Genomic DNA, 23,660 nt, shown 5'->3' with positions numbered 1-23,660 from the left:
GGTAACGTCTCGGATGACCCAGCTGTATTTGAATATATTACTAATGAACTGGCTCACTGGCCACTTCCACTGATTGTGTGTGGAGATTTTAATCTGAATTTACCATGTGATTGGTCATTAGAGCCTGGATTTATATATAAAGGGAGGAAACCTAAGGTATTTCAGGCCCTTAAAGAATTATGTAACACACATGGTCTGAGGGACTGTTGGCAGGCAAAATACCCCAATGATCCAGGTTATACCTTCTTCTCCAATCCACATACTAAATTTGCTAGATTAGACTATGTGTTTGTAACTAATGCTATAATTTCAGATTGCATAATAGACAAACTACCGTGAGTGTTATCCGACCATAATCCCCTAATCATGAGCCTCGACAGTGGGAAAAGGAATGACGAACAGAATATGTGGACATTCGAAAGGGCCTTGCTTTTAAATAAAGAGTACTGTCAACATATAAATAAGTGGATACCTGAATTTATAGAGGATAACTTGGGTAGTACCTCAATTGAGATAGTCTGGGATACTCTCAAGCCAGGAATTAGAGGAGAAACTCTAAGGTTTTCACTAAAACTTAACTATGAGGCTAAATTAAAAATGGAGATGCTACAAAAAAAGCTGGCTGAAGTAGAGGAGGGACTGATAAGGGAAGTACAAGAAGGCCAGAATGTTGAGGGGGCACTGAGTAGGGTAGCGGTGGCTAAAAATAACATTACCGACATATTTATAGAAAAGGCGATATGTAAGGGTGCAATGAATAGGGAAAATATGTATGAGCTGAGCGAACAAGTGGGGCACCAACTTGCAATGCGTACAAGACAACAAAATACAGCCAATATGATTATGGAGATTAGAGACCCAAAATATGGCCTCAGAACTGACCCCAAAGAGATAAGAGCCGCATTCCAGAGGTATTACCAAGAATTATATGAGGAAAGCGATATTCAACAGAAAGAGATTGAGGAATATCTTGATCAGACATCAAAACCAAAGTTGTCACAAGAGGATCAAGTCAGCCTGGATGTAACACCACAATGGGAGGAAATATTATTGTCAATAAACAGTCTAGCTAAAGGGAAGGCAGCCGGGTTGGATGGTATACCAGCCGAGTTTTACGTTAAATTCCATAAATCATTAAAAGGGATTTTAAGTGATTTATTTAAATACATTTTTCAGGGAGGACATCCTCCGGGATCCTGGGCCAGAGCTAAAATTGGTGGGCCCGATTCACAGAATTAATTTAAGACTAAATCCTAAACTTACTACTTTGTGGTATTCACAGAATGCACTTACTATTTTTGGTATTCACAGACTGCACTTACTACTTTTGGTATTCACAGAATGGATTTACGACTACTAACTTTACGTCCGCACTCGGGCCGGAAACTCCGGCCCGGAGGCGGAGCTTCCGGCCAGGAGGCGAAGCTCCCAGCCCGGAGGTGGGGCTTCCGGGCCGGAGGCGGAGCTTCCGGCCCGGAGGTGGGGATTCCGGCTGGTGGCGGAGATTTAGCCATGGCCGAAATCTCCACCTCCGGGCCGGAAGCTCCACCTCCGGCCCGGAAGCCCCACCTCCGGGCCGGAAGCTCCGCCTCCGGGCCGGAAGCTCCGCCTCCGGGCCGGAATTTCTGGCCCGAGTGCGGACGTAAAGTTAGTAGTCGTAAATCCATTCTGTGAATACCAAAAGTAGTAAGTGCAGTCTGTGAATACCAAAAGTATTAAGTGCATTCTGTGAATACCACAAAGTAGTAAGTTTAGGATTTAGTCTTAAGTTAATTCTGTGAATCGGGCCCGTTGTCTTTTTGAAGAAAAATAAAAACGCGATAGAACTTGGATCCTATCGCCCTATCACTCTAATAAATTGCGATTCTAAAATATATGCAAAATTATTAGCCAGCAGATTAGCCCCAATCATCCACAAAATCGTATCGAACCGACAACATGGTTTTATCCTGGGAAGATCTACCACCGACCATGTACAGAGAGTGATCACACTGTTTGACATTACCGAGATAGCAGGAGACCCTATGGCACTTATATTATTAGACGCAGAAAAAGTCTTTGATAGGGTCTCCTGGCGATATCTTTGGTCAGCAATGTCAAAGAGCGGTATAGGGGAACCATTTATTCAGGCTATTCAAAGGTTATATATAAATCCCGAAGCAGTAGTAATGGTGAATGGGGCAGTATCAGGAAAAATAGTTGTAACCAGAGGGACAAGGCAGGGATGCCCATGCTCCCCCCTATTGTTCGCGATTTTTATTGATTCCTTTATCCGTAGACTCGAAAATAATCCGGCAATCCCACCAATAAAGTCCCCAAATGGCGAAACAAAGACCTTAGCCTATGCAGATGATATTGCGCTGGTTACAAGTGACCCAGGCACTGCAATAAACGCGATGGAAGAGGAGGCAAAAAACTTTGGGAAGGTATCGGGGTATAAGCTGAATCAGGATAAAACCCAGATAGTTCTTAATGATAAATCCGTGAGCAACGACGATCGGGTGGTAGAGAGTGCTATCTATCTGGGGGTAAATATAACGGCCAATCTGGAAAATCTGGTGAAGATTAATCTAGATCCACTTATAAAACAAACTGAAAAAGATTTAAATAGATTAAATAACCTGCATTTAACGATTGGAGGTAGATGTAATGTGATAAAGATGCTCTTCTTCCCAAAATTTCTATATTTTTTCAGGACAATATGCTTGGAGTTCAGACCACAAATATTTAAAGTCATAGACAACATGTTTTCCCGTTTCATATGGGGATATAGAAGACCTTGTAGGGCGCTTAGATACATCGCACTTCCGAAAGAAAGAGGCGGTCTCGCCTTGCCCAACCTCAGAATATATTGGTGGGCTACGATCCTGAAATACTGCAGAGTGTTATTAATCTCAAATAGAGATAACAGGCCAAACAGGGATATACCAACACCACAAGAGCTAATCTTGGTTGATGTAGCTAGCGGATACCTATGGCGACATATATATAACAGTTACTTCAAAAGAGTACGATTCAAAACCTTAGCAGGTATACATATAGCCTGGAATAATATGCGTAAACTGCTTGTAATCAGCAGGTTTTCCTATTACACTCCTTTATCGGAAAATAGCAATCTCCCAGAGATCTTTAATGATATGTATATGAATAACTGGCTAAAGGCTGGGATCACTCAAATAGGTTGCTTTTACTCTTCGTTGGGGCTCAAATCATTCGAAGACCTAAGAAATGAGTATATGCTAGAACATAGAGACTTTTTCAAATTTCTTCAGGTTAGAGATTTTTTGATAAAGAAAGGGGGCGGACGCTCAAAATTTCAGAGAATTCAGACAGTTGAAATAATAAAGGGGAATAAAGCAATAAAGATTGGTGAAATTTACGATAGCTTGGTTACCATACTCCCCGATGATATGAATAAATTTGTCGCAAAATGGCAGGAAAAACTGGGGACAACGCTAGAGTCATGCGTGAGATCGTACGAACTATCTCAATCTATATTAATGTCTGCAAGACTGCAAGCGCAATATTATAAAACGTGTTTTCAATTATACTATACACCAAATAAGATAGCCAAATGGGGGTCGGGTAAAGGTACAGAATGCCCACGATGTTCATTGTATGAGGCCGACATAGTACATATATTTGCAACCTGTGACACATTACAAGGCCTGATCAGGGATATCTCCGGCTTTTTATCTGAAATTTTCAACGTAAGAATCGAAATTACAATGGGAGAAATAATGCTAGGTATAGATGGAAATATACGACCAAATAACATGCAAGGGTTGATATTTATATCTATGGCAATCCTTAGAATATGTCTGGCTTCGGTCTGGTTGGACTCAAACCCACCCGCTTTTCAACAGTGGCGGGCACAATTATTGGCGTCTTATAGCCTCGAGATAGCTATCTACAGCAGGAAGGGGCAGAATAAAAAGAAACAAGGGTTGGGAATCTGGGATCCCTTGCTGCAGTGGATGCAAAATCTTGAGTGACGAGATTAGGTTTTAAACTGTCTAAACTATGAAATGTAACGGAAAGGCTCTGATAATGCACGGCAAAAAAGTCTCTGGCATGGCGAACCCTCGACATATTATAATATACTTGCTTGACGGTCGAGGTATAATGTAATGCTTATGTTATTATAAGTGTACCTGATTTCATGTGTGTACCAAGGATAATAATGTTCAGGATAGGGAGGGGGGTGGATAAGGGGGGGATGTATGTATATGGAAAAATGTAATAATACAAATATTTTAAAAAAAACAAAAACGAAAAAGAACTTCTAGCTTGTGTTTGGAGCATCGAAAAATTCAAGCAATATGTCTGGGGTAGATCTTTCATTCTCAAAACGGATCAACGTCCCTTAGTGGACATTCTTTCAGGAAAGAAAATCAAGCGCACCACGGCCCGCATGGTACGCTTATCCACAAAGCTATTGGAATATAGCTTCACTGTAGAATATATTCCTGGTGGAAAGAACTGCAGAGCAGATTGCCTATCCAGACTTCCCATTCCGGACACAGATGAGCAAGATTGGGAAAGTGAAGTAGAGGAATGTTTTATCGCTGTCATTAATCAAGACAATTTATCGTTTGCAGAACATGACTGGATCAAACAAAGTAACAAAGATCCTATTCTCAAAGAGGTATCTTCTTTGATTAAGAAAGGTTGGCCAAGGGAGAAATGCCTCTCACATGATCTTCAGATGTTCTGGAAAGTTAATGATGAGCTTTCTGTAGAAGATGGAAAGGTCGTCAGAGGTGACAAACTTATTCCTCCCTCTTGTTATCGTGAGAAGATCATTCTAGCCGCGCATTCAGGTCATCTTGGTGCAACCATTACGAAGAGAAAGGTCAGGAATGATTTTTGGTGGCCCAGAATGGACACACAAGTTGATGAATTGGTTAAACAATGCTCACGCTGTAACACCAGTGACAAAGTGCTTGTACTTGAAGGTACAGTTGATTCTCCTGTACCATCTTCTAAGGAAGCTTGGCAAAAACTTGGCATGGACTTTCTTGGACCTTTTCATGTTCTTCCTTCTAATTCTAAGTACTCCTTGGTTCGCATTGACCATTTATCCAGGTGGGTAGAGGTTGAACCCATTTCAACACCCGATTCGAAAAGTGTCATCAATTGTTTAGATGCTATTTTTCGTAGAGAAGGATATCCAGAGGAAATCCTCACCGACAATGGTGTTCAATTTGTTTCTCATGAAATGACCTAATTTTTACATTCCTGCAATATCAAACATACAAGGACTCCACTCTACCACCCACAAAGTAATGGAAAAACTGAAAGATTTAACAGGGTGGTTGTAGAATGTGTGCAAGCAGCCTTTAGATCTAGGTCTTGTGTTTTTCAAGCTGTAAAAGACCTTGTGTGGTCATACCGCACTTCACCTCATGTGGCTACCAACTTTTCACCCTTTGAAATCATGAGAGGTAGAAAATCTCCTTCCCAAGTCTATCCCTTTTGAATGGTCAAATCATTTCATCTCGGTTGTGACATGAGATGTATGTGGGAATCTGCTAGGAAAACCTCAAATTAAGTTTCCTTGAAATCTCATAAATTCACTACGAAAAGCACACATAAACTCTGTATAGGAGACTGGGTCAGAATCAAAAATCCAGTCTCAGTCAAAAAAGGTTTTTCAAAGTTTCTCGATCCACAACAGATTATTGACATGCGTAAAAACGCTGTTAAGTTGTCTAATGGGAATTGGTGGAGCACTTCTCGTGTTGCAGAAGATCCCTCTCCTCCTACTATTCCGCATGAAGCTATCAAAATCAATCCAAAAACTTCAAGGCAGGATGTTGTTAGGAAAAGCACTAGAATTTGTGTTAGACCACATAGATTGCAAGATTATATCTGAGTTTATTGTACTTATGTTTGAATTTATTCTGCTTATGTTCTTATAAAATTCTTCTTCCATCTTTTCTCTACTTTCTCTCTTTTCTCTCTTTACTACCTTATCTTTTTCTTGATTTGACTTTATCTTATTTTATCAAAAGGGGGAGGTGTGGTGATGTGACTCAAACACTGTCAACATTATGTGATGTTATTTGGAATATTAAGTTAAGATTCTTTGAATGTGAAAAGCGGCAGTTATGGGTTGTGTCCTGGAGGTGCCTGGCACGGTTCTCTTTACCTTCCAATAAATCCTCCTGCAAATCTACTCTGCAATCCAGTTTGTGCTCCATTACTTCAAGATATTATAGGGGCTTTCTGCTCATGCACATAGGCCCATATATGAGACACAGTGCACCCTGTGTTAGGGGTGGCTTACCTAGGCCTCATGCAGTTCTGGACAGGCATGGTACAAGGGATGTATGCCATGTCGACTCTTCACTTTTAGCAGCACCCAAACATGCAGGCTGCAATGGCAGTGGTGCATGTTTGTGGTGAGAGGTCCCTGAGGGTGGCACAATACATGCTGCAGCCCACATAGGCCTTGCCCTGGTACCCTTTACTACAGGGTTACAGGTAGGCCAGGGTTGTGCCAATTGTGGAGACAATGGTATAGTTTAGGGAAAGAACACAGGCCCTAGGAACCTGATTGGCAGTGACCCAGGGCACACTCAGTCAAATTGCATCAGGTATCTGGCAAAAAGGTTGGAGGCAACCAAGCAGAAAGGAGACTTCATGTCCTATTATCCCATCACCTTTCTGCATTTCTGGTCAGACATATTGGGACCTATGCCTTCACCTCTCATCAAATGTAAAAACCAGTGCATTAAAAACAATAGTGAGCTAATTTTGACACACCAAATCTCCATGTTGGAGAAATCCTGCTTTTTTCCAGCTGCATTTCTTAAAACACTTTCTCTATTCACCTTGCCTCTGAGACTCTAGATATTGGATACATTTATTTCATCCAATGATTTTGCTAATGGCGGTAGGTGATTGTTGTAGTTGGTGAGGTCATCAGGGTCTACTGCAGGTTTCTTTAGGAGTGGGAAGATCTGGACTGTCTTGACTGCTTCTGAGAAGATGCCTTGAATGAAGAGGCATTGACTATGGTGAGTGCCGAAGAGAATATTGCTGAAGGACGAGGGTAAGACATCATCTTCATAGGAGGATGCATTGAGGGATTTGAGCATACCTGCAAGAGAGGGCTTTGAAGGAGGGCCATTGTGGAAGTCTTCTAGAAGGAGTGAGTGTAATAGGAGAAGCAGGATTGGTTTTGTCAATGTGCTGTTGAATGTTCTGTATTTTGTCACTGAAAAAGAGGGTGATGGCACTGCCCTCGTCCACTGACTGTGGGATAGTTGGTTCAGAAAGGGGATTGATACAGTGGTTGATTGTCTTGAAAAGTATTCTGCTTCTGTTGGTGGCTTCATTGATGGTATTATAGTACTTTGCTTTGGCTGATGTAATGAGCATTCTGCATTTTGCATGGAGCGACTTCAGTGTCGTGAGGCCATCAGGAGCTCTGTTTTTCTTCCATTTTCTTTCCTGTCGGCAGAGGGAACCTTGTGGGTTCGATTTGGCCCAAGGCTCTATCTTGTCACAACAGACAATGCCCATGTCTGTGTGCACCCCAAGGTGCTTTCCCAAATTGATGTCACTTATTGTGCAGATTGGACAATGGGAAATGCAGCGATGTCACTTCCTGTGGCAATGAATGATGGGGAATAAAGTTCACCTGCTTGGCTTCTTTTTTTCAAGATGGTTTTGGTGGAAACTAGTGATATCACTTCCTTTGGTGAATGATAATGGGGATGAAGTCCCCTGGCCTAGCTTCTTCTTTTAAAGAAGGGTTTTTGGTGGGGAACCAGTGATCTCACTTCCTGTACAGATGGATGATAGGAAATGCAGTGAAGTTACTCCCTGGGTAGATAAACGGTGGGTAATGAAGTCCACTTGCCTGGATTCTTCTTTTAAAGATAATTTTGGCAGCAAACCAGTGATGTCACTTCCTGTGGAGATGGATGAAGGGGAATTATCGATACAGACCATTTTTAGAAGCATAAAGAATCTACTGAATCACAAATACAAAATCCTGATTAAATAACAGTAATTACATTGATAGTGATAATTGATACATTGCCACACCAGGGAGACAATTCCCTAGTATACCTAACATAAATCATGCCTAAATTCTGTCACGTTCTTGCTAATTTGCCAATTAATATGTTTATTGATATCATTGATCACTCTATTGGCCCCACATTGCCGTGAGCTCTTAAAAAGCTTCACAGGCTTGGGGGTCAAGCAGAAGGTGGTGGGGCTAAAGTATTCACAACAGTTCCCCCTTTCAGTCTTGCATCTGCTCCCAGGTATTCTCCATGTGCATGGTGGCAGTGGCAACCAATCTATGGAAGCGGTGCTTCTTTAACTATCCATTTGTATACGATTGGTTGCTCAAAGCCAACTCAGTTTATACTGCAACAGGGTCTACAAACATTTACTCCAAGTATGACATTTTGAGCACTTAAATGTTCAAAATAACATGCAGAAGTCAGTACTCTAATCCGTTCAAGACATCCAATAGTTAGGGCCAACCCAAAAATGCTGGAGTGTTTCCGATGGTAGACAGACCATTGTGCAAAGGCGTAGCTGCCATTTCTGATGCCTGAGAGGTCCTCGGCTCATTAATCATGACTGCCTTTTACTGTTGAACACAGGTGAAGGGCTCACATTACTTTCTTGATTTAGGGCCCATTTTAAAGCCACTGTATGACAGTGGCCGCAGATATGGTTAATGCAGCGGGAGGAGTGACTTGGGACCTGTGGGGCCCTTTGCACATTGATCATGGCCGCCTTCTGCCCATCAAGGCGGTACAAAAGGGGGTGGTGATGGACGGAGCATCAGAACCAATCAAACACTCACACCCAGTCAACAGATCTGGGTTTGATCCATCACCGTTCTTTAGCCCACTCTGCCAACCCAGTTCAGACATGGCCATATGCAAATCAGTCTGACCCTGTGCCTCATGGGAACAGTCCAGCCTGAACTGCCAAGCCATGCCTTCCCGGGACCGGAAACAAGCTTCCTAGGACCGGTTTCTGGCATTTCAGCCGTCTTCAGCCAGGCTTGCTTGAATCCAGTGGCAAAGTGAGCAAGGGACTCACGACTGAGCATACCCTGCCAACTTATGGCAAACAAAGCGGTACAAAAGGGGGTGGTGATGCCCATCAAGGGCGTAAACGGGCTCACATTATTGCCATGTCACCGTTGCAACACCATAGTGAGGCAGGTAGGGATATAACGTACAGTGGCACTGGGGCATGTGATCTGGGAGTGTGTGGGATACAAGTTTAGGAAAAGCTGTAAGTTTAGCTGATGTCTGACATCGGTAATAGGAGTAGAGCCTGAGATGGATGTGAGAAGTGACTGGTGTTGTAGGATAGTGCACGGGCAGAAGGTGTGAATGGGAGTGACACTATGTTAGCAGGAGTAGGATTAGAATTTTCTAAATGAGCTACTAACAATATTTTCCAAGAGATAAGATACAATAATAACAACAGATCTTTAAAAACCTGATCCTAAATTCACCCGTGTTCTGTTCACTATTACAGTGGATTAAATGATGCCTCCCTTTCCTCCCCCAACAGGCCTACTGTCCTAAGTTGTACTTCTACAATACAGTGTCGTTTTAATTTTACTTAACTATATATAGTCCCAGCCTTATATATTTGTTTTAGTTTTACTGAAACCACAAAGCAAAGTGTTTTAAACTCCTGATAGTAAATCCATCTTGTGACCCACAGTTATTACCAGTTGACCACTTTTTGATATCCTTTGTGTCTTCATTTGTAATTTGACTCCGTTGATCACAATAATAAGTTTAGTGTTTCCATAAATTACAAGTTTGTTGCATGTCTTTCAAAGTTGGTGCTTGTTGATATACCACATTCAGAGCTCTTATTGTTTCTGTTCTCTCTGTCCCAGTTCTCACAGCTTTGTCCATCCGATAAGTCCATCCTGATGGCTCAAAAGACGTGTCTGTTGATGGCCGCTGCTATTGACCTTGACATGGGAAGGCATGCCTCATCTTCTTCAGAACAGGTACCAGTTACACAGCAGTTTTTGTGGGACAGAACACCTATAATTGTTACACAGCCATTGACTCTGCCAGCATTGTTAGCTTCTGTATAGTAAAAAGAGTTTCTCTGTTCGCACTAACAGACACGCTTAGGTAAAGGGCATATAAGCAATGTAAATGTGATGTCAAGCAGCGAGAGATGAGAGGATTCATAGAGAGAGAAAGACACTGCACAACAAATTGGACTGCAGTACTTCCTTGTTCATCTTCCTCGTCCCAGTCTTTTTTTGGTGAGGGAGCATCTTTGGACCGAAATGGTCTATCTACCAAAGTGAAACACACTACAAGTATGGCCGAATTCCTGTTCCAGCTTAATCTCATAAAGAGGAAGCAGTCATACATCACTACCTGTTTTACTCTTTCTGGATCTCAAATGGATGGTGTAGGAAAGTACGATCTGCTTTAATGGTCACCCCCACTTTTTGCTGGCGTCATTATGTTTTACTTACTAGTCTGACTGGGATCCTCCTAATCAGGACACCACTCTCTGTGCTTCTTCCCTAAATTGGACATGGTGAATACTTAGGTACATCCAGATTTGCTACTGGTGTACCCTTGTAAGTCCCTAGTGGATGGTACTAAGGTACCCAGGGCATAGGTACACCAGGAATCCCCCATGGGCTGAAGCATGTATTATGCCACCCATGGGAGACAACTCAAATTGTGACTACGGGCCTACCATTGCAGCCTGTGTAAGCTTGTGCTGGCACCACTTACGACAGATATGTTTACTTATATCTGAGGTCACTTGACTTAAAACCTATAAGTTACCCCTAAAGCAGGCCTTTCAATACTGAAAGCAGGGTGCTCAGTTATAACTGAGAGGGTGCCCCTGCATGAGCAGGACACCCCTTCGACCCTCGGAGTCCTTTCTCCCGGGTTGTAAGTGCATCAGCCATTACGATATATTGAGTGGCCATGTGTCATTACAAGATGGCGATCTCTAAACTGGCTGTAACTAACCCTGTCGTGTTTGGTATCGAACATGTTGGAATCATATCCCAACACTGTAAACGGTGTAGAAACGGTGTTGGAGCTATGATTCCATGCACTGTAAAGCTCCTCCAGGAGGCCCTCAGTGCTCCCAGTACCAGTCTTCTAGACCTGGACAGCAAACTATGGCTGCTGCCAACCTGAGACATAATTCTGCCCTCCTGCTGCTGAGCCAAGCTCAAGCAGGGAAAGCCAGGACAATAGGTTTCCTTACACAGGGAGGTGTGACCACCTCCCATACAGGACTTATTGTATTGGGATAGGGTGGGGGCCCTTGCCAGTGCCACTAGACTGCTTTGAAGGGCACATTGGGTGCCCTCCTTGCATACTCCGGTTGGAACCAGTTCAGGGAGCCATTGCCTCCCGCTCCGGCACGAAACTGGGCAAAGGACATGGGATTATCCACCCCACTGTCCAGTCCCTCCTGTGGGAGGGATCCCCGAATAGTCCCAACCCTTTCCTTAAGGTACTTAAGGGCTTACCTGTGGGTGGCTCTTCAGATTTGCCATGGGACAAGATTCAGATCCGAAACCACTTCAACTTCAACCGTCTGGGCACTCTGGACTTCACTTTGGGAACCAAGAATGCAACTGGGAAGACTTCTGCTGCTCCTGGCGTTGTCATTCTGACAGTCTTCTGCAACGTCTGTACCTGTGCTCCATACAGGTTCTTCACAAGGCCTGTGGACATCCAAGACACCCGTAGGAATCCCCTTTGGAGTGAAGGGGTCACTCTCCTGCATCTGCAGGCAGCGCAATGAAGCTGACCGGTCTGCTGTTCCTGAGCTTCTATAGACTCCGGAAGGTTCAGTAACACAGGTGGTAGTTCTGGAACTCCCTGGAGGCCTGCCCTGTTTTCATAGCAAGTTTGAAGTCAGGATCCCTCATCGGAACCGCTGGAGCAGTACTCCTGTGCACCGTGTTGACTTGTCGTTGCCAAGGCTTGTTGACTCTCTCCTCCAGAGATCTTCGGGCTCCAAGAAGCTCCAGCCTCGAGCATCTCCTGAAGCCAAGATCTTTGCCTGCACAGCATTCTCAGCAACGTGGGCCTTCATCCTTTGGTGAGCTGCTCCAGGTCCTCTTGCGACTCCTGTGACTCTGGCCTGTGGGTCCTCTTATGGGTCTTTTTTGGCTCCAGTGGGCTCCCCTGCTTGCTCGAGGCCTGCTCTGACTTACCTGCTAGTGGTGAGTCCCTTGGACATTGCTGTTCCCGACACTGCACCTTTTTCGATGACTACGTTGGTTGCCAAGGCTTGTTGGTGCTCCTGAAGAACACTGACCCCTTGGCTCTTGACACCCAACGTAGGACAGCTCTTGAATGGCTCCTGGTCTTCCTCAGCGTCGCCTGGTCTGCACAGCTGCAACTTCAAGAGCACCGTCAACTCTCCTGTATTCCTAATATTGGTGGGCATTCGTCTTCCGTGTCTCCTGGTCACTCCTGAGTGGCATAGACTCTGTCCCCTCTGCTTGCAGGTACCTCCCATCTTGAATCCACATTTAGGTTCCACCCGGACACTTTCACCTTCTTCGCCAGTGGCTTCTTTTCTGAAGTCCTCCATTGTGGTCTACGGCGTCACTTCGCACCTATGCACTCCACTTCCCTGGTGTAGGTATCCTGTTTCCTAGGGTATCCACGGGTGGGGTGACTCTCCAACCTTCCATCTTCCACAGGGTTTCTTCAGTGTCCGCTGGGAAGGGTCCTTCTTCTTCCAAATTGCAACCGCGACTTACCCATTGACTTGAATTGAGCACGTGATTGTGTTCCCACTCTGCACGAATGTATAACAATACAACGCAAACATTTACAACACATGCCTTTACAACGCAGTTTTTACATCGCAACATCCATTACAAAGCATGTTTTTACAGCGCAAGCCATCACAAAGCATTTTTAGAAACTACTTGTACAACGCATTCCATTACATTGCATTATACCATTACAACGCATACCATTACATTGCATTTAAGGTAAGTGTTGGATAGTGTAGGGGTAAAAATTACTATCCCCACTCCAGTGAGTGCAATAGTTGGGTAAGTGTTAGATAGTGTAGGGGTAATAATTACTATTCCCACTCCAGCGAGTGCAACAGTAGGGTAAGTGTTGGATAGTGTAGGGGTAAAAACTATGCGTTCTAATGGTATGCGTTCTAATGGTATGCATTGTACTGACATGCGTTGTAAAGACATTCATTGTGGTGACATGCGATGTAATGGCTGCCTTGTAATGGCATGCGATGTAAAGGATGCTGCGATGTAAGGACTGCGTTGTAAAGGTAGTGCGAGGTAATGACTGCATTGTAAAGGTTGTTTCCCCCCTGCACACAACCTCTGTGGGGTTCCTAGATTCTTACCTTAGGTGGTTCCTTGGGTCCCCGGCTCTTCTACGTCTTCTGGGTCCCTTTTCGACTTAGGTCGTGGTTCGCATTCCACTATTTTAGGATATGGTTTGGTCTCCCTCTGAAAACCACTGTGTATTTCTGACCCTGCAGGATTTCTTGATTTGCTGAATAATCGCGAAATCTGTACTTTTGTAAAAAGGCCGCACTTTTTACAATAGTGCCAGCGAAATCAGGTGGTGGAAGCTCCTCAGGGGCTGATTAGTGGTAGTCAGCGTCAATTGTTAACTTACGTAAGACCCAGCACCTCCAATTCACATCGAAGAGATAGAGCGCTCTGAAAGGAGGACACGCGACAGTCACCATGAGCAGGAAGCCTTTAGAACCTGTTAGCTTTAAACTGCTCTTAAATGGCATGAGGCATTATGGATGTAATCCGGGCATGGTATAGGGGCGCATCCTCTCCTTTTAAAGTCTGGTTGGATGCGGCTTTCGTAATATTCCGAGATGAGAAAGTGGTGTTTTTGACATTTCTAGGAAGGTGTTTTTTTTTACCCCTTTTTCATGTCTGTTTTTATTGTGGCACTGTTAGAAAGACATTCAGTCTTTACAGAAATCATTTGAGTTTAGCTGTGCATTCAGCAAATCAACCATCTTTGGCATACTCATCGGCAGTGATTGACAGCACCGAAAGCTTGGTGTTTGCAGTGAGATGAAGATACTCCCGTCCTCTGTGCAGACCGCGTGTTTGCTGCCTCGTGGAGTGCTTCTACGTCTTCTGCATCCATTGTGAACGGGTAAGTTTATGCCCCCATGTTTCTAGGAAGCAAAGTACGGACCTTATATGTTTAGTCAAGTAATCTTATGGATTATTCATCAGGTCTCGCCTGACCCAGCGCATGCGCTGGTCTGGCGAGACTTTTTGAGAGGGCTCCAAAAAGTGCTACCAGGCCAGCCTAGAGCTACAGTGCATGTGCGCGGGCGGGCGCGCGTGCCCCGCTTGAACGCGATTACTTTCACTTTCGCTGCCCCACGGCCGCTTTGATGTTTGATCGCGATCCCGATCACTTTCGCGGCCGCAGGGCCGCTTGGCATAGCCAATAGGTCTCGCTTTTGAGACCTTATAAGTATTTAGTTATGCAACTGTTGCATGGCTAAACACTAATAAGGTCCCAAAGGCGAGACCTATTGGTTATGCCAATGCTTGTTTTTCACTTGTCTGCAGGCGTGCCCTCATCGTGGTTGCACTCTGGACATTTCGCTCTTTCAGTACAGAATTATTGAAGGGCTGCTGAGTTTTCACATGGTTGCATCTAATTCCCTCACAATGTTTTGTGAGTCTTAGAAATTATCTCTCTCAGAATAATGTATGATCTTGTTGACTCGTTGATCTCCTTTCCTACTTTATATCATTTCAATCAGTTTACCTTCGTTTTTCCTTACATGCAGTGTCTGTCTCCATAGGCTTACATCAGTCTGCTCCTGTGCATTCTGCTTCTCTTATACAGTGTTCATTTTCACAGGCATTTTGCCGGCACGGTTATTGAGAATAATAGGCATCTGGGATATTTCTACAAATGCTATACATTATAGACAATTTAACCCCACCCAAGTGCTGTGTGTCATTTGTTCCCCTCGGAGCGCCAAGACGCCTCGGCAATCGAGCATCAGTCAGTCAGTCAATCAGCCATCTTCGTTGTTGAGTCAGTAAGTCTTTTTTTCTGCTTTGAATAACTGCATTTAGTCTACCCTCTCATATTTTGTCTAGTTCATGTAATGTTCATGTTCACAGGCATTCTGATGATGTCCCGTAATCCATTACAGTGAGCATTTGGAACATTAGCACACATCTCTATGAATTGGCTTATGTCCACTACAGTAAATTATTAGCCAGCAGCTCACTTATGCAGGGCCACTCTTATTGTCTCTTAACACACCGAGTGTACTTGGCACAGCATGAGCTTGGTCCCTTTTCTGCTGATTGTCTCTTTCATCAGTAATCTGTATTATGCTTGGGCTACTTGCTCCTTACCAGTGTATAAGAGCTTTCTTGAGCTCAATTTGTTTCCATCTCCACAAGGCCCTCCTACTATCACTAGGTTGGCCACTAGTGTTCGCTCCCTATCATCCTTGGTGATCCAAGCCTGAAATAGGGTCTTTCACTATTTTACTCTTCATTGGACCTTGTGCAGTTGCCAATCAGGAGCTGAGGAGTACTGAGATACGAGGCTCTGTGTTGGATCCGGTGAAGCTGCCAATGAGGAGCAGCGTGGTTCTGTGATGCATGGCTCTGCGTCAATCTGCCTCGGTTGTGGTGAAACCCTCAGGTCAGCTGGGAGAAGTACACTCTGACTCCAGTCAAGGGTCGAGGACCTTGAGGACAGCCCTTTGAGGTCAGGACTCAGTCCCACAGAGGCAGCAGGATGACCAGCTGCCCTGTGCTATTGTGCTTGACCTAACCCACTCTCCAAAATGTTACCATAAAGGAGAATATAACAAACAAACACTCTCAGACACTTTAAACATGCCTGTTTCAAAGTGGAATACTCTGCTAAAACCGAGCCATTGATTTATGGCTGAAGTGGAATGATTAGGAGTAAAATTAAGTGCTGCAATAATGCCACAAAAGTTCCATTTTGTACCACAAAATGTCAATTTTTGTGCTGCAAAATTTGCAAATCTATGCTGCAATATCCTGGGGGATCTGGTATTTGTGCTACTTACGTGTTCTATTTCCAAAGTATTGTGTGTATTGTGGTTATATCACCGGGTAGGAGATATTGCAATGTGTTAGTGAGTCTTTATAATAAATATATATTTTTATAACTACACTGTGTGGTTCTTTTTCACTTAACCTACGCCATAAGATTGCGTACTGGTAAAACAAGCAGCTTTACACTCCTTCTGGACTAAGCCTGAAGAGTGCTTTCCACAGCTTCCACTTAGAGAGCTCTCTAAGGTTGTCTAAAACCACTAAAATCACCATAAAAGTTGTCTGGATTAGTGCAAGATGCTTCACCTAAATAAGTGTGCACCATATACCATGCCAACCTCCTATATTGGTGGCAGCGGTGGGATTCAAGCCTGCTTTGTTTTACCAGCTAATCTAGGTGTGGATTAATTGAAAAACCATCACTAGATTAGGCACATATAATACTCTGTAGAATAAGTAAGTTCTACTGAATTTATAGATTGTTTGTTAAGGGTCTAGCACAACCCTTTCTCCAATCTTAAGAAGTTTAGTTTCCACTGGGGTAGGTAGGTTTAACACCACACTACACCTAGTAACCATGTCTTTAGTTGGGGATACCAGTGTACCCCAATCTACTAACTACAGTGGCCAGAAGATCCTGGGACTAAGGACCCTGTGTAGCCTCAGAAGAATAAATGCAAGTACAACAGTTGATGGACAGAATTTAACCCAGATCTCTTGACTGGGGGAGAATGTTTTGATTTGTTCTGCATTCCGTCCACCAATTGTGTGTCTTTTGCTCAGAAGAATAAAGGCAGGTAACAACCCCCACTACTAAGCTGCTCTTAGAGCTTCTTCATCAGGATGACAAGAATCCTGGGGAGGCAGAAGAACTGGACAATGTGGGTGGGGATGCTCCTGAAGAGGGGGCACCAGGGGTTCCCCTTAGTGACCACAATTCGGAGTATGACCAAGAGGAGTCTGGTGACTCCACACTGGCAAACTCTGATCCCCCATGGAATAGTGCAGATGGCACAGAGGGTGTCCCCTTTATTCCTCCTGGGAGGGTTCAGAGTAGGCATAGGAGGTACAGATCTCCCTCAGTAGACTACAATACCTAAGATAATCCCATAGGGATCTCCATATCTAGCAAGAGGGAGGACTCCTTGGAGTACCATTTGATCAAACTTGAGAGAATTAGACTCAGACGAGATCAGCTGGCCCTTGCCAGGAGACCCTAGAAGTACAGAAGGCTAGGTAGAAACTGGGACTAGAGTCCCATGGTGACAGCAATAGTGTACCTAGAATCAGGGACCCATCCTTTGCCACTAGGAACCTAAGCAGGATAGTCCCTCCTTACCAGACGGGGGTTGACATCCATAAATGGATCACTGCTTTGGAGAGGGCCTGTAAAGTTCACAATGTCCCTCAAGTGCAGTGGGCAGCTATCCTGTGGCTCTCATTTGCTACCAAAGGTAGAGATAAGCTCCTCACTGTTAGAGACGAGGATGCTGACAATTATTCAGTGTTCAAGAGTGCATGGGTTTGGCTTAACCACTGAGCAATACAGGATTAAGTTCACAGACACCCAGAAGGCACACACCCAGGACTGAGTAGATTTAATTGACAGTGCTATTAAGGCTCTGAAAGGCTGGATTCATGGAAGCAAGGTACAGAACTATGAGGGATTGTACAATTTGTTAACGAGGGAGCACATTCTTAATAACTGTCGGAACCAACTACTGCACCAGTATCTGACAAATAGGTCCGCACCAGGGTTAAGCAGAAAAACCATAGTGGTGGAGGTGACCAGAAGCAGCAACATTCTTCTAAAGCCCAGGAGAAGGGAGAGAAGGGCGAAGACGAAAAGGAGTCATTTCATGGTCCCCAAAAACCTGCATCTGGGGGTGAGTCCCAAAACTTCAAGAAGGGTAAAAAAAAAACCTTGGTGTTATTTATGTAAAGTAAACACCCATTAGACAAGAGATGCTGATTGTCCAAAGGCCAAGGAACGTACTATCTCTGCCCCTAAGGCAACTACTCCCTCTAGCTCCGGTACAAGTGGTAGTAGAGCAACCAAGGGATTAGTAGGGTTAACCTTGGGTTCTGAGGTGGGCTCTCGCCTAGTCCGAACTCCAACTCAGGCTGTTCTAGTTTGTGATGGTGGCATTGATCTTGCCACCTTCCTAGTAAGGCCCTTCAACTTGAGCAAGTACAGGCAACAGTCTTTAATCAATGGAAAAGAAGCAATAGCTTTCAGGGATATAGGGTCCAGTGTCACAATGGTGACAGAGAAACTTGCGTCCTGTGAACAAATCATACTTGGACAGATGCACCAAGTAACCAATGCTAGCAATGCTAGCAATGTCAGGACTGACCATTCCTTGGCAGTTGTGAATCTCAGCTGGAGAGGAGTAACTGGCCCTAAAAGAGTTTCTCCAGACCTACCTGTAGACTGACGGTTGGGCAATGACTTAGAAACTTCAGCCTGTTCTGAAGTGGAGTTCAGGACACATGCAGAGATGATGGAAATCTCTGCCAGTGCATTTGCTGTCACCAGGGCTCAGGCCTAACAGCTCAGCACTGGGGGAGAACTGGATCCTGGAAGAATGCACCAGCTTGTCCCTAAGATAAGGAGAAGGAAGGGTAAAGATTTAACCTCCTCCCAAACTCCCTGTGACGATCAGTGTCCTGAGGGAGATGATCTCAGTCCCTGTGAAGGAACTGTCCCAGAGGAACTTGGGCCTGGCCAGGCAGAGGTCTTGGGGGCATTGGGCCCTTCCAGGGCAGACTGAGTTTGGAGCAAAAATTCAGCCCCTCTCTTGAACAGCTCAGACAGAAAGTTGCTGCTGAGGAAGCAGGGAAGGTCAGTGGATCCCATAGGACCTATTGAGAAAACGGGCTCCCGTTTTCTGAAGGTAGAGAACCTAAGCTTGATACTACCAGGAGGTTGGTAATACCTCAGAAGCTCATAGGTTTTCTTCTCTACCTGGAACATGACATTCCCCTTGCAGGATATCTTGGGCAAAACAAGACTTGGGGCAGGCTTGTCCCTCATTTTCCATGGCCCTATATATCTGAAGACACCAAGGAGTTTTGTCGCTCCTGTATCACTTGCCAAGCCAGCGGTAAGTCATGGGGCACGACAAAGGCCCCCTTAATTCCACTCCAAGTGGTTGGGGTTCCCTATGAGAGGGTAGGGATAGACATTGATGGTCCCTTAAAACCTCCAACAGCATCTGGACATAGTTATATCCTGGTGGTGGTGGACCATGCCACTAGGTATCCAGAGGCTATTCTACTTAGGGCCACTACTGCCCCTGTGGTGGCTAGGGCCCTCCTGGGAACCTTTTCCATAGTGTGCTTTCCTAAGGAGTCTTAACAGACAGTTTCCAACTTTATGTCTAGTTCTATCACTGCAATGTGGAAAGAGTGTGGAGTAAACTATAAGTTTATCACACCCTACCATCCACAGTGCAATGGGCTTGTAGAAAGGTTCAACAAGTCCCTAAAGGGTATGATCATAGGGACTCCCAGAAAAGCTCAGGTGAAAATGGGATGTCTTACTACCCTGAAAAGCTCAGGTGAAAATGGGATGTCTTACTACCCTGCCTTCTCTTTATCTACAGGGAGGTTCTTCAGAAGGCGGTTGGCTATAGCCCATTTAAACTTCTGTTTGTACATCCAGTTAGGGGTCCTTTGTGTCTAGTTAAGGAAGGCTAGGAGCAACCTCTCAAACCTCCTAAATAGGATATTGTGGACTACTTGCTTGGCCTGCATTCACGTATGGCGGAGTAAATGAAGAAGGCAAGTAAAAACCTTGAGGCCAGACAGGAGCTTCAAAAAGCTTGTCATGGCCAAAAGGCTTACCAGCCAGGACAGAAAGTTTGGGTGTTGGAGCCTGTGGCCCCAGCAGCTCTCCAAGACAAATGGAGTGGCCCCCACACCATCCTTGAAAAGAAAGGTGACAACACCTACTTAGTGCCCACAGGGTACTTCATGTGAACCGCCTAAAACCTTTTGTAGACAGGGCTGACATGAGCTTGCTCATGGCCACTGATGAGGGACAGGAGGAAGAGAGTGACCCTCTCCCTGATCTCCTCTCTCAGAACCCTATTGATGGGTCAATTGATGGAGTAGCCTTGGCAGGCAGCCTCACTGACCAGCAGCAAGCTGATTGCAGGAAGGTCCTCAATCAGTATAAACACATGTTCTCTCTGTCACACAGCCAAACCAGCTGGTGTACGGTTATACGTGTGAGGGTGCATGAACAGGACACCCCTATGACCATTGGAGTCCATTCTCCTGGGTTGTGAGTGCATCAGCCATTACGATATAGTGTGGCCATGCGTCGTTACGCGATTGCTAGCTCTAAACTAGCTGTAACGAACTCTGTTGTGTTTGGTATCAAACATGTTGGAATCATACCCCAACGGTGTTGGAGGTATGATTCCATGCACTGTAAAGCTCCTCTGGGAGGCACTCAGTGCTCACGGTACCAGTCTTCTAGACCCGGACAGCAAACTATGGCTGCTGCCGACCCGAGACACGATTCTGCCCTCCTGTTGCTGAGCCAAGCTCAAGCAGGAGAAGGCAGGACAATAGGTTTCCTGTCACAGGGAGGTGTGACTACCTCCCAGACAGGACTTAGTGTATTGGGACAGGGTGGGGGCACTTGACAGCGCCACTAGACTGCTTTGAAGGGCACATTTGGTGCCCTTCTTGCATACTCCAGTTGGAACCGGTTCAGGGAGCCATTGGCTCCCACTCTGGCACAAAACTGGACAAAGGACATGGGATTATCCTCCCCACTGTCAAGCCCCTCCTGTGGGAGGGACCCCTGAATCCTCCCAACCCTTTCCTTAGGGTACTTAAGGGCTTACCCGTGGGTGGCTCTTCAAATTCGTCGTGGGACAAGATTCAGTTCTCTTCCAGGGGATCCTCATCAATAGTCATAAGCACTGAATATTCCCGCCCATGTGCGGGGACCCCGGAAATAATAAAATTATATATGTAAAAAACATACATATATACAGCTCTGTATATGTATAAACATATATCATTTTTTCCAAGCAAATGCAGCTCCCATAAAAAGGCTAGGCAATGTAAATATACACATCCAATAACACACATATATATATATATATAAAGGTATAACAATACACCTAAATCTCTTTTTTTTTTTTTTTTTTTTTTTAATGAGGTAAACACTCATGAGAAAGCAAAAAATAAAGAGAACAAACTGTGGAAAAACACAGATGTACAACACATTGCCAGCCTGCAGGCTGCATTGCAATACAATACCATAGAGACTAAAAAGCCCTGTACAGGTAAAAACTGGCACCGTGCCTTTAAGGCAGCCCTGACTTCCATACCCCATCATGCCTCAGGGGTGACAGTTAGGTCAGTTGTTCTTTCCGGCTCCTTCAGTCAGGACCCTGGAATTCAGCTCTCTTCTTTTTTGACTCTTTAGTCAAGAATTATTACAACTTTAAGATTTTTTTGGACTTCTTCTTACAACTTCTGTGAGGAAGTCAGTATCCTGTGTTTTTCTGACTGATTTTTCAGCCGTTTTGTCAGAAAAATGCCTTCTTTATTTGTTCCATGCCCATCTTGTGGAAAAAAGAAGGCTGCGTCAGACACACATGAGGTGTGTATCATCTGTCTGCCGGACTCTCACTCTCCAGCAACATGTCGTCATTGTGAAGACCTTTCCAAAAGGACTTTAAAGGAGAGGGAGAGGATTAGGCTGTATGGCCTAGCAGAACGGTCGACGTCGAGGCAGTTGGTCCCTGTTTGCTCCCCATCGACGTCGGGCTCGGCGTCGAAGACTCCAGCGGCGGGATCGTCGCGGAGAGGTGAGGAGTCAAGGGGAAGTCATGCTGCAAAGAGAAAATCGTCGTCGACTTTAGATTCAGCGTCGAAGCGGATGCGTTCGACGTCGACGGCATCTAAAAGCTCGGCGTCGAGGTCTCGGCGCCACAGTTCAACGTCGAAAAAGCATCTGTCGACGTCAAGAGAAGATCGATCGACGTCTGCACAGAGATATCGTTCGTCGTCGAAAGAAAGACATCGTTCGACGTCGAGGTCGGCGAGACATCATTCGACGTCGCGAGAAGTACGTAGGCGATCTCCACAGTCGACGTCGAGACCAAGATCGCCGTCAAGATCAAGATCGCCGTCGAGGAAACATCGTTCGACGGCGAAGAGGCTTTCGACGTCGTCGGAGCATTCGACGTCGAGACAAAAGTCTCCGTCAGGAGTGACGTCGGGGCAGACGCCTCCGTCAGGGCCGACGTCGAGGCAGGAGCCTCCGTCGGAGTCGACGTCGAGGCAGAGGCCTCCGTCGGAGTCGACGTCGAGGCAGAGGCCTCCGTCGGAGTCGACGTCGAGGCAGGTGCCTCCGTCGGAGTCGACGTCGAGGCAGGTGCCTCCGTCGGAGTCGACGTCGAGGCAGGTGCCTCCGTCCTCACAGGTCTCCAAAGCTTTGGTGAGGTACATGAAGCCTCCGTCGAAGATAATCTCGACGTCGAGACAAGAAGCTCGGAGCCTCGAAGATTCGAGTCAAAGATCTCCGGTGATAGGCCTATCACCGTCGAGGCAGCCCTCTGTTGAGGGTACGCAGGAGGTGTCGCATATTCGCCTCACGATTCGACCAGTCTCAAGGCGAAAATCTCCTCATAGACTGATATATACGACTCCTGAGTCACCGCGTCTCATATCTATCTCGCCTTCAGGATCAGAGGGCTCAGGTTCAAGATCAGAATCACCAGAGCTTGTGCATCAATCTCCAGTACCTGCAAGAGAAAGTTCGCAGGAGGAGGACAATGCTGTACCTCAGAGTCCCGTAAGGGAGATGCCTCAGAACCCTGCTGTACCAGACGCAATAAAGGCATCGCTAACAAGAATAAGGGGCGTGGTATTCCCAGCGACACCGATCAGACCAAGATCTCGAGAAAGAGAATCCCGAAGTCACTCTCGAGCACCAAGAAGGCGATCCAGGTCTGCCTCCCTCAGAAGAGAGTCGACCAGATCAGAGAGAAGGCGCCGTAGGACCCCTTCTACCTCCCCTTCTTCCAGATCATCCAAAAGGGATTATTCACCGACACTCTCGGAGACGCCACCCTCTCGGGTATCTCCGGTAGATGATATTTCTACATTTCAAGAAGTGTTGTGTAGAGGAGCTACAAAATTAAATATCCCTATGCCGGTTCAGGAGACCACCGCATCCATAATTTTTTAAACTCTTCATGAACGCACAGTGACACGCCCGTTATTGCCATTAGTCCCCGGTTTGCTACAACCGGTAATGGATATCTTTCTCACGCCAGCAACCACCAAAACGGCGCCGGCGAGAATTCTAAAAAAGTACCGTCCAGCTCCGGAGGATCCGCTATTTCTTAAAACAGATCCTCCACCGGACTCTGTCATCACCGCCGCTGCCAGAAAGACGCATGCAGTAGCTGGATCTTCAACGGTGCCACCAGATAAGGACAGTAAAACGCAAGACTCCTGGGGGAGGAAAGTTTGCGGCTCAGCATCCTCAAGCTTGAAGGTGGCAAGTGCCTCGGCGCTTCTGGGGCGC

General features: G+C 45.5%; 1 protein-coding gene across 1 annotated transcript in view; it reads left to right on the top strand.

Moving 5' to 3' along the window:
* Positions 1-23,660, top strand: part of LOC146829690 (testis-expressed protein 11-like) — a gene marked incomplete at its 5' end in the record, with an annotated part of 200,063 nt that overhangs the window by 64,779 nt on the left and 111,624 nt on the right. Inside the window, one exon of the mRNA XM_085606536.1 lies at positions 9,902-10,018. Coding sequence (XP_085462662.1) covers positions 9,902-10,018 — 117 coding nt within the window. The remainder of the gene's footprint in view (positions 1-9,901; positions 10,019-23,660) is intronic.

This window comes from Triturus cristatus, chromosome 5_2, assembly GCF_964204655.1.
Source record: "Triturus cristatus chromosome 5_2, aTriCri1.1, whole genome shotgun sequence".
Lineage (NCBI taxonomy): Eukaryota > Metazoa > Chordata > Amphibia > Caudata > Salamandridae > Triturus > Triturus cristatus.
This window is presented reverse-complemented; position numbering and strand designations above follow the sequence as displayed.